Raw genomic sequence first — 12717 nt, 5'->3', positions numbered from 1 at the left:
ATTTCAGTATATCTCTGTTACACGCCGAGGGAATCCAGAATGAAATATACGGGAATTGTTTATAACTCGATACTATGGGGGATTTTTGCTGGAGAAGTTAAGCTATGGAAGAGTGTTAGGGCTTGTAATGGGATGTGTGGCCGACATTTGTGGCTAGGGAATTCAGATTTCATGGACTCCAGTCCAGACCCCTTAGCATGAATTTTCATCGTGAACGTGACGTGTAATTACTCAATGAACTTTGTAGGGAAATTTTAGTACTGCTACCGACCGCCAGGGGCGCTCTTCATATTTTCATACAAAATTACTCGATGAATTCTACTTCACGTTCACGATGAAAATTCATGCTACGGGGTCAGAACATCTCTACCGTTCCTTCCCACATACTTTATAATTTGTTCGTGATTCTTACTCGTGGTATTGATATCGAATACTTACACATACTTTCTTATCGATATTGGCACAATAAACGGTAGCTAGCGGAATAATTATCCGCATGCGGTAACGGTGATTCCACCAGGATATTGTCAGTTATAATACGCCAAGACCAACCAGACGTACCGTGAAGATGAAGATTGTACGCAATTAATAAAAATAACCACGTATAAGTACATAAAACCGGCTAGACACAGCCGGCAAATAAAGAAGTTTTAGAACCTGTACCCTGTTTCATTGCTAAGCCATTCCCTGTACTTAATGACAGCAATAACATCGTGTTACAGCGTCCCCATACATCATTGATTGCTGATACCATTGTATGTCCACCATTAGAGAGAATTAAACGATTTAATTTTCGAGTTTCCCCCGGTCCCTCGATCCACGTAATCACAGAGCTCGGACACGGTAATCCTCCAATTTATTGAGCCGAACATCGTCAAATGTTGTGACATACGGATTTATAAACCCGGTAATGAAATTATATTGAATTGCCATAAATTACTTGGTGACAATGGTCCCGGCCACAATGATCGTCCAAATTGGAGCCCGCTATTGGCTATTTACAATGCCGTTTGTAGGTTAAATAGTAGTGCGGTCATAACAGACCACCCCTGTGCGTTGGCCAACAATTGGACTTCGGTTACTGGGGGCAAGATGTTTGCCGGTGACAAAAGTGTAGCCAGTAATTTATTGGAGCAATGAATTTGTGTGTGGTATTTTATTCAGCGATGGCCAGTACGTAATCGTTTAAAAGTAAACATTGGGAAAATACTTGATTATATTTTTTACTAAGGATTCTTGACTAAACAATTTTTATTTTCATGACATGTTACGTGTGACGTCCATGTCGGTTTTAGATTCAAATATTGAAACGATGAAGTTAATTGTTATCTCAGTATTTTTGGAACTTGACAATATGATTATGCTGTATACGTTTGAGTACACGCACTGCAGAATACTACCAGTGTGGGTAATCAAAACTTATTGTTTCTGCAATCTTTTGTCAAGAAAAAATATATTCCATAACATCTTTATATTTTCTGCATTCAGCAGTCATCGATTCATTAATCGAACAATAACTTCTTAATAAAACATAACAAATGAGGCAGTGCTTGCTCACCATTCACAATTAGATGATCTTTTATGAAACGTCGGTGGTTATGGCAGAAGCATGACGTGGAGGAATGTCAGGTCACAAAGGGATGAGGTGGAACGGGAGCGTAGGTAGCCCAGGACCCTCGCTCTTCCGTCAATATCGTAGACAGCGGGACACCATTGTCACTGCTCCCATTGTACCAAAAAGCGCTGACCAAAAATCATTAATTTTGTATCACAAAGCGGGAACCCACAAATCGAAGCTGGAAAAAAATAGGGCTCATTCACGAGCGGTCACTCACATGCGCAGGACCGCCGCGTCAATATATCTGATTTGAGTTTTAATTATAATAATGATTTTGGAAAATGAAGCCGCCGACATTGTTGCTCTGTATCATCTCTGTATGGTATTTTGGATTTTGTGTTGAGTTATTTTGATATCTATTCTGTAAAATAAGCGGCATGCCATACCTACACAGTTTCATAACTATGGATGTATTTAAAATCGTTACAGGTGCTGCCACAAATTTGAGTTTCTAAATTGTGGTTTCAAAGGTGAGAAGGTTTATAGTATTATACAGTACTTATACTACGTATGTTCAATGACCGAGTAGTGAGAAGGATTCACTACATGTAAATTTCCTCTTGGTTGGATTCTTGACGACGGAAAGCCGTCTACAAATTTAGGGCCATACGAACTTAAGGACCTATTTACATAAATTACCAATAGTTATTACTAAAAGGGTCATGTTCCCTACTGTGTCACACGTGCCTTGGGCCGCTCTCGACTCTACTCTCATGAACTGAGCATAATACCATCTTTGTTCAGACCGTGATTTTAAAGTAGGCACAGAACAGCAAAGCTTCGCCATAAATCAATAGTCTTTTATGATTAACGTCAACGTAAAGCGTAAAGTTTCATATTTAGTGTAGCTAGTCCAACCGTAACCAACCGAACCGGATTAAGTGAAACTCAAAAAAATATATCACTATAAATAAAACTTTCAGCTTTGTTTACACGCGACGCTACGTTCAATATTAAACGGATCCGTACATAAATTTACAGAATCACCCGACTGCATAAAGAGTTTTATTTATTCTATCACCAAAATATTTAAACAAATCGTTCAAGTATTAATAACGTGTGCCGTAACAAATACGATTAGGACGCACTAAGTCAGAGATCCAACACAGATGTTTGGGGCGAATTAAAAAGCGTTGTGGATAACGAAAAAAAAAAGTCTTTGTGTTGGCTAAATTCGCTTTATCCCGTAAACCGGAATCTTCCCCTGCGCAGAATAATGCTAATCATAATGGCATTACATTCATTCGTTGGATTTCATCAAGTGTCCTGGGACTCCAAGTTCTCATTTTTTTGTCACCCACAGCCGCAGCTACTGCTTTTCTCATTATAGCGTACTAACTTCATTAGAGCGGGAGAATTGACTCGGCTCATAAATAAATTACCTTTTGATTTCGGACGCAAAAAAATCCATTATATTTCTCTGTTTCTCACAAGAAGTTTTGTTTCGTTGTACCAGTGAGGCCATCAAAGGACGAGACTTCGAATTGGATTGTTGGAAGCAACAAATATAATTTCTTGTGTTGTTAGATATAAAAATGCACATTTGGCCATAATTCCCCCAGATGAAGCAACAATGTGAGTTAATGCCAACCGCAGAAAGAATTTACAAAAACATCGCCATTAGGACAACTGTACAAAATATTTTGACGTTTGCCAACACCAAATGCGTATGGGTCTGTAGGGATTCACCATTAGAGCCATCGATGGCGTGTGGACAAAGCCGATGGCAGACAGCTAGGAAGATCGATTCGATTTATGCGTTTTTTGCGGAAAGTCACAATAGACCCTAGTTATCGACAGATAATGGGACCGCAGAGGCGCAGGGAACAGTTGGCAACCATCGATCGTTTTGTAATGCGGTTAGTTATGGTGATCAAAATCACATGTGGAATTCATTTGGTGCAATAAAATCTGATAGTAACGACCTTAACGACATAGATACATGACCGATACGGCTAAATAAATAGACATATGGTTTAGCTCTGAAGTCCAACTTACTGAAACAGTTTGAGTCGTAGATATTTATCATTCACAAAGAGCTGTAGCTGTACTGTTGAGATTTATATCTTAGATCAAACGAGACAAGTGAAGATGTGAGAGGAAAACTTTATTTTCACTGCGTTTCAGGATGCGCCCGAGTAGTAAAAAGTAGATAAAGAAATTTTGGAGGTTACTCGAAGACCGCGCGTCCAGTTTTGTAAGATCTTTATGAAATCACTGATAGCCCCTTAATCATGTGATGATTTGTTGGGTGCGAAGGGTGGGGTAGGTCATGCTGCGCTGGCGTGGTATAAGAATCGGTTGACGAGTCGGGAGAGTATTTTGATTTACAGCTTCCGGAGTGAGCGGGCGCTGCCAAAGCATTAGCTCTTCATGAGAGATCGACTGACGTAACCAATTTGAACATACGACATGTGATGGGTGGATGTGATCAATGTATCCCTATTTGTTCGTAAATTTGATTATGATTAATAATTTTAAATGGTTAATAGTAGTTTCTGGACGAGGAAGGTGCTTTGCAGAATATTGTGCTGCTCCTATTGAGAACCCATGTCCAGAATCGTCTCAATTTTGTTCTAGGAATGGTGTCTTTGTAGAAAGTATGCGACGAGGTCTTAAAGATTAAATGTACCTTCATCATAGGTTCATATTATATTATTTATACCGTCTATCATAAATCAAGTCAGTCTTTGCGATATAGACCTCAGGCCGAGTGTAATAAAATGGTACACTATTCCATTGCGACAGTAAAGATTTCAGTAAAACATACGCAACTAAAAAGCTGTGTAAAACTTTTACTGTTTCTTCCAACAGCTTTATGTTACGTTTAATGCCTTCCTTTGTGGTATTCCCGAGACTTTATTTTTACCAGTTCTAATTCTAAGCAGCGCTGGTTTGCCACTAATGCTTATTGCAATTTGAGATAAAAAGATACCGGTAAACTTAAGTTTGTATATAAATACGTAAAATTTACTCATATAAATGTTGCAAATTCATCATTATAACCATTGGTCATAAATTATATTTTATTATGACTATTTTGTAATAAATTTGACTAGACATTTTATTTGCACTAACAATAATACCTTTGTGCCTTTTATATGTCTGTAGTGTGTACTGGACCTCTGCTTAAAATGTTACAGGTATGAAACAAAAAAAAAACAAAAAGGAAATAAATTGATAACCGGCAAGTCATCGAGATATTATTATTCAGTAACTCGGTGTTGATTATATTACTCCTCTAACTCCACCAGAAGCATAGTGTCTCAACGGTTCTTATTGTAAGTTTATTATATTTAACTCTAATAGTAATATTTGAAATTCAGCTGCTCTACATAATATATAACAACCATGTCCTCTAACGAACATAACATAACATAAAACTTTATAATACCTACAGTAAAAATCTGCGCACTTCAATACTATGAACAGTACCTACATTAAAACTAAAATTGTCGTATCGATCCACACTATGCCGTCGCTCCAGGCACTTATCTTGTAGAGCTCTCGTTTAGATCAGTTAACCCTTTGCGAGCAATTTTTGTGTTCCGCCGACAAGAATGCCAATAAAGGCCTTTTCATGTTCCGACTGCTTTCATGTAGGCTGCGACTGCGAGCGTGCAGCCGTCGTCACACTCGATGCCATAGTGCAGATAAAATATTTTCATTTTTTTTAATTATGCCGCGTGGAAAGCGCGAAACGAAATGAGGTTGAAGTGTCTTGCGGCTCCACACAAAGTAGGTTGATGTAAATGTCGATTTCAGGCATTTGCAGTGGATTGCTGCTTGTATTTATGCATCAAATAGATTGTACTTACAAGGAATCCAATATAAGAGCCTGTAGGTACTTTATTCTCTACTCCTCACTTTGAAAATGCACCAACTTTGTGAAAATTCATAAAAGTCAGGTCTATTGATGTTTATGTTAAAATTAGATGCTTGACCTTTTTCATATCTAGAAATTAATAAGACCATATACTTAGGCCTTCTCTTGTCAGACCAAGTAGATATACTTACAAAGTAAATGTTAATTTGCAATAAAAGTTTATTAGTAATTTCAAGAAGCATAAATATGTAAGTATAATACCTTCTATTATGCACATGTTCAATGTTAATAAGTGTAGGACTACATACGTGCCGTGTAATAAAGATCACTTTAAACTAACTAGGAAAAGCTCTTGTTAAGTGGAAGCAAGGGACTTGGATCTCTTAGTACTAAGATTCTCAGAGTTCATGACTGCTTTAAACGTTTTGAAATAAGTACAATTATATAGGTACATTAAGGCTCATAGCTGTATTAACTACTAAAAGAATTTAGTGATTCAGGTCATGTTATGTGCAATAATTTATTAATGTTTTCTCAATACACTGTTAGATTGTTTAATACAACTACAAGATTCTATCATTATTTGCTTATTTTCGTCAGTGTGGGTGTTTAATGGTTAGCCTATTGGGTGCTAAATGAAAATTATGGGTGACTAATGCAATTTATTATCTTAACAACCTGTTAAGGGAAGTGTATACTTATTACCTGCGTAATGATGTCATAGGCATAGTGAATAGTGAAATAGTGAGTAACTTTGACAGGTACAGAGATAAAGAGTTATCGCTAAACTATGAATCATTGTTTGTTGTGAGATAGTTGGTGGTTAGGAAATCAATATTAATTACCTATACCTACGAATGAAAATTTAAAAGTAACTAGGTATTTCCAACAATTTAATTATGTAAGTTTACGAATACAGGGTGTAAAAGTGGTGCTCCCTAAAAATTCAACCGATTGATCTACAAATCAAACTGAACACCTTTTCCCAAAAACAAGCCGTTGGAAATTTATTAAATAATTAAATATCTCCCATACAGATTCGATACGTCTACCGTACATACATTGTCATCGTAAATATACATAAGTACCTACAATATATATAAAAAAGTAAGTTTTGAAATATACATGTTAGTAAGTATAATCCTCTTTTCAAACACTAATTGTTAGCCCATAAATAAAGAAATTCTAATAATGACTAATGATGATGTGACGAGCTGCCATGCGTAGTTAGCACTTCATTACCTAATGATGCGAAATTGGACCCGCGAACCGGTTCAGCAGGCATGAACAATTCAGTTGTCCCACTGAACTTACCCGTATTATTCTAGGTCTCTAGAGATGACTAGATTACGTAATTACATTAATGTTTACCACAGCCTAACCAAACCTTGTTATTGTGGTGAGAGCCATTATGTGTACTGGAGGTACCTATACCTACTCACTTAGGATTCATGATCTAGGTTCTGAATTATTAATGATTAGTACCTATATTAGCTTAAGTAAATAATTTGAAAACAAATAGTATTGTTGAATAATGGTGGAGCTTTCAATTACTTATGTATGACCTTCAGGTGAAAGTAAAGATCTTGAGCTTAAAAGCTTAAACCTACTTAGTATAAAAGTTTGAAAACTAAACATTACTCTATCGAATAAGCTTCTTGGAATGTGTTACTCCCTATATGAACTGGTTGTAGAACGACTTTTCACACGCTTTTCACTATCGACGTGATTGAAATTATGATTAAGGTAAAACAAACAAAGTAAGCACCGCCATGTTTATAAAAGCTCGCGGAGCGCGCTTCTGTTCTTCATGCCAATCTTGCGGCGAGCAACTTGTTGCCGTTGTGAACTTTGGAGAGAAACGAGACGAGCATATCGGATAGCTCTGTCTGGGGAGGAGCCGGGCGGGGTGCGGGGGAGGGGGGCGCCGGCCGGCCGCCGGTCGCTCAACTCTCGTCACTCCGCAGTCGCTTCTCTCACGTCCCGGGGAGTGACGTCGCTCGCGGCCAACTTTTACGCACTTCGAGCCGTTATGTTTCCGACTTCGAAACAAGTTTGACGGGAAATTCATCAAGTTTTCCGAGCGCGCCCGCGTTACCAGAGCGATGTGCACGATAATAACGGAGCAAAAAGTGACAATTTAGTTAATGTGACAGTTAAAAGTGAGTGTTGAAGATGCTATCGATGGGATTGTTGTGGATGTGGTGCGTGGTGAGCAGCTGGGTGTGGGGCGGCTGCGGCGGCGCGTCGCTGACGTCGCGCGTGGCGGAGGCGCCGCAGGAGTGCGAGTGGCAGCGCGTGTCGGGCGCGGCGGGCGAGCCCACGCGCGTGCAGGTGGCGTGCTCGCTGCGCACCGCGGCCGGCGCCACCGACCTGCTGGCCGGCCTCAGCGCCTCGCAGGCCATGCGCATCACCGCGCTCGACCTGCACTGCACCGACACGCTGTTCTTCGAGAGCTCGCTCGACATCGGCCGCAGGAAGGAGGAGGGCACCGAGCTCCTCTCTCGCTTCCATAACCTCAAGGAGCTGCAGATACAGTCGTGCAAAATCCGATACGTCCCGTCTGCGGTATTATCTCCGCTCAGCGGCCTCAGGAGCTTGACTATACGGACGCATAATACCGATTGGTCTGCGATGTCAATGGAGTTTCACAGAGACAGCTTTAGAGGTCTAACGGATTTGCGAACGCTGGACTTGGGAGATAATAACATCTGGGTTTTACCCTCGGAAATATTCTGCCCGTTGTATAATTTGAAGGAGTTGAATGCGACACAGAACCGATTGCAAGATATATCGAACCTCGGCTTTTCCGACTGGGGCAACGGACCAACAGCCCCCGGAAAATCCTGTAACACAGTGTTGGAAATATTGGACATGTCTTACAATGAAATTAGTTCACTGCCTGACAACGGATTGTCGAGTTTGCGAGCGTTGCAGAAACTGTTTCTGCAAAACAATAGAATATCGTCAGTGGCGGACCGTGCTTTTGTTGGATTGAGTGATTTGCAACTACTGAACTTATCAACTAACGCACTAACGGCGCTACCACCTGAGATGTTTCAATCTTCTCGAGACATTAAACAGATATATTTGAATAACAACTCGCTCAGTGTTTTGGCACCCGGCCTATTGGAAGGACTTGATCAGCTGCAGATATTGGACTTATCAGTGAATCAATTGACTAGTGAGTGGGTGAACAGAGACACTTTTTCTGGATTAGTACGTTTGATTGTGTTAAATCTCTCACACAACAGAATCACGAAGATAGATGCACTGCTGTTTCAAGATTTGAATAACTTACAGTTCTTGAGTTTGGAATACAATAACATAGCTCGCATTGCAGACGGAGCGTTTTCCAACTTGAAAAATCTACACTCGCTCTCACTGGCTCACAATAATATCGTTGAAGTGGACAGCAGTCACTTTTCGAACTTGTATGTATTAAATCAACTGTTCTTGGATGGGAATAGAATAACAAATATCGATATAAGATCGTTTGAAAACATAACTAAACTCCACGATCTGGGTCTTAGTGGAAACCAGTTATCAGAAGTACCGGAAGCTATAAAGACTCTAAGATTTTTGACATCTCTGGATTTGGGAATGAACAGAATCACAAAAGTAACAACATCGGAATTCGAAGGATTAGACGACCTATATGGATTACGTCTTGTTGGAAATAAGATTGAGAAAATTTCCAAAGATACTTTTGTTGCTCTACCATCTTTACAAATCTTAAATTTGGCATCAAATAACATCGATCAAATTGATGACGGAGCCTTTGCCTCAAATATGCAATTAAAGGCGATTGGACTGGATGGAAATAAATTAGTCGATCTGAAAGGAGTATTTACGAACTCGCAACCTCTCGTCTGGTTAAATGTTTCTAATAACGAGCTTTTATGGTTTGATTACAGTCACATTCCTACAAATCTAGAGTGGTTAGATATGCATGAGAATAAAATTGAGAAGCTCGAAGATACGTATGGGGTAAAGGAAACATGCTCATTAAAAATGATTGACGTCAGCTTCAACAAAATAAAAAGTTTAGACGAGTTCTCTTTTCCCAGCAGTATTGAAACACTGGTTCTAAACGATAACAACATTGAAAAGATAAACCCAGGAACATTTCTACAGAAGTATAATCTGAACAAAGTTATGCTCTATTCAAATAAGATTAAAACATTGGAAGTTGGCGCGTTCGCAATATCCACAGTTCCGGACGACAAAGATCTGCCGGAGTTCTATATCAGCGACAACCCGTTTGCATGCGACTGCACAATGGAATGGCTGCAGAGAATTAACCAATTAAGCGACCTCCGGCAACGCCCTAGAGTCATGGACTTAGAGAATGTTAGATGTACACTCACGCATTCACGAGTGAAAACCGAAGTGCTTTTACTGGAAGTGAAAACCTCTGAATTTCTGTGCGAGTATGAATCACACTGTTTCACTCTTTGTCATTGTTGTGACTTTGACGCCTGCGACTGCAAGATGACTTGTCCAGATAAATGCTCCTGCTATCATGATCTTACCTGGAACTCGAACGTGGTCGATTGTTCGAACGCCGGCTATGATTACGTGCCCGAGCGGATACCGATGGACGCGACCGAAATATACTTGGATGGGAACGATCTAAAAGAATTAGGAAATCACGTTTTCATTGGTAAAAAACGACTACAAGTTTTATATCTCAATAACAGTAATATCAATACAATACAAAATAGAACATTTAACGGTATTGAGTCATTGAGAATCCTACACTTAGCGAGCAATCACTTAGAAGTGCTAAGAAATACACAGTTTACTCGACTCCCCAATCTAAACGAGCTGTACCTGAGTAGCAATAAAATAAGAGTTATTGAGAATGATACTTTTAATTTCTTGCCTTCATTAGAATTCCTAGACCTTGACAATAACGGGCACGCTGATTACATGCCGTGGAGAATCATCACAGATAATAACCCTCGCACGCGTGTCTCCGTCGATGGGAACAACTGGATATGCGACTGTAAAGACATCTCTCAGCTCAACCAATGGCTTATAAAGAAATCTAAAGACACCGAGACTATGATGTGCTATTTTGCACACGGGCTACCCATGAATAAAACCATATCAACGGTGGCTAAAGAGTGTAAAACTGAAGTATCGACTGAAGAAAATGGAACTGAAACGCTGAAAAGACTTATCATCGAATCATCAGACGGAGTTGAAAATTACATTCCATACATCGCAATGTTGTTGATCATAATAATCGTGCTATTGTTGTTGTGTGCCCTATTCTTTATGTTTCGAGAGGACTTAAAATTGTGGATGCACTCACGATTCGGCATAAGAATATTCAGTCCTTCACCTCGCGACATGAATGACAATAAGAACAAGCGTTTCGACGCTTTCTTCGTGTACAATCTGAAAGACAAAGACTTCGTGACGCGCGCCGTGAGCTCGGAGCTCGAGAACTCGGGCCGCGCGCTGTGTCTGCAGCACCGCGACCTGCAGCTGCTCGAGAGACACCAGAGCGACAGCCTCGTGGCCGCCGCCGAGTACTCCAAGCGACTAGTGATAGTGTTATCCATCAACTTCCTCCAACAAGAGTGGTATAGCCCGGAAATCCGCGCCGCTATACAAAGTACTATAAACTCAGTGAACATCAGGCATAGGCGACAAAAGATTATATTCCTAGTGACAACGGACCTCAGTGCCATAAACATAGACCCGGACATGAAAGTGCTATTGAAAACGTGTTCAGTGATAGTGTGGGGTGAGCGAAACTGTTGGGAGAAGCTAAATTTTCGGTTACCGGATGTGGACAGTTCGCTAGCGAATCGGACGCTTCACAGTGCTAATAGTATACATTTGAAGTCTGCGCGGGAGGGGTTCTCGCGGCACGGGAACCTGAGGTATACGGCGCCGCCGAAATCTCACGACCCGTGGTACAAGTACGGGATGGCGCCGCCGGTGCTGATGATGGCGTCGCCTCTGCACTCAGCGAGCGCCAGCGCGGAGGTGTCGGCGCGGAGCACGGAGGACGAGACCTGCTCGGTGGCCAGCAGCGAGGGGCCGCCGCACCACCACAGCTACGTGTCCATCGACAACCACCAGCCCGAGGAGCGCCCGCTGAGGTCGGCCATCCCGCTGCCCGTCAACACTAGACCCACTAACATGAGAAGTACCTATTTTGTGTAGTTAAAGCTTTTGATTATTTTTTTGTGTAAATATTTCGTATTTATGTAATGTTTGTATTATTTGCCATATCAGAACGTATTTGAAGGAATACTAGCGTATTGTATACGATGGCTAAAAATGTTGGTGCTTAGATGAGAGGTTGAGAGATCTGATCGTTAATTTAATTATTGATTCAATAATGTTGTAGCACAACTAGCATTTATAAATAGTATGTACCTGTTATTGCTTTCTTTTGTAAATAACACTGCGTTGTGTACTCAGTTTGTATGTTTATTATAAATAGAAAACACATTCCTCTTGAATTAATGCTTTCATATTATGTACAAGCAAAGAAAGAAATTGTTGACAAATTATCGCTTTTTTCTTAAAGCAGTAGATTTCGAAACTAACTCAACTTGATAATAATGTTATACATAGTTACTGTACTGGTAATATAAGGTTCCTGTTATTTAAAGAATGCTCCTGTAATGTTGCGGGAATGTAATAATAATATTTTGTGATAATGTTAGGTACTTATTATAGACTTGAACAAGTTGCAGTGAGATGTAAAGGTTTGTAAAATATAACGAGATATGACTGTAAATAGTAGATTATAAGAGAAGAATTTGTAAAGAACTGAAATGTACCCTAGTCAATTGTAAATAATAAATAATGATTTAAAGAGACTAAGCACATAATTTTGTGATGTAACTTAAGTTAGATAGAACAAGAAAATTTCGTATTTATTACGCTTCCAAACAAGAGTATGAATAAATTAATATTTTGTCTACTATTTGCTGATTTTTATTCAAAACCCAACTGATTAGGATCACATGATTAAGATAAAGATAGATAAGTTAAACAGAGATTTGGGCTAGTATCAGAATATGGTAATCAATTGGCATACTTATGCCTCAGATCAGGCAAGAAAAATGTATATAAATATTTATTTTATCTAAATGGATCTAGCTAGTTGAATAGGCCGGCACTCTGGGGGGATATGATTTTAATTTTAAAAAGCGTCTGCGTTGTTGCGCGCGCGCAGCCCCGCTGCGACGCTATAAATCTTCGTCGGGAGCGAGACTCGACGGATGAATAAACAGCATTT

The 12717-nt window shown here is 39.9% G+C and overlaps 1 protein-coding gene across 1 annotated transcript; it reads left to right on the top strand.

The window, feature by feature from the left end:
• The first annotated feature begins 7393 nt into the window (after nucleotides 1–7393).
• LOC105383940 (toll-like receptor 6) lies at nucleotides 7394–12402 on the top strand. The gene has a single exon (XM_011554078.3). The coding sequence runs from the start codon at nucleotides 7620–7622 to the stop codon at nucleotides 11628–11630; it is 4011 nt and encodes a 1336-aa protein (XP_011552380.3). The 5' UTR covers nucleotides 7394–7619; the 3' UTR covers nucleotides 11631–12402.
• Nucleotides 12403–12717: the final 315 nt, after the last annotated feature.

Source organism: Plutella xylostella, chromosome 23 (assembly GCF_932276165.1).
Source record: "Plutella xylostella chromosome 23, ilPluXylo3.1, whole genome shotgun sequence".
NCBI lineage: Eukaryota > Metazoa > Arthropoda > Insecta > Lepidoptera > Plutellidae > Plutella > Plutella xylostella.
Note: the sequence above shows the minus strand (reverse complement) of the source record. Positions and strands in the feature narration are given on the sequence as shown.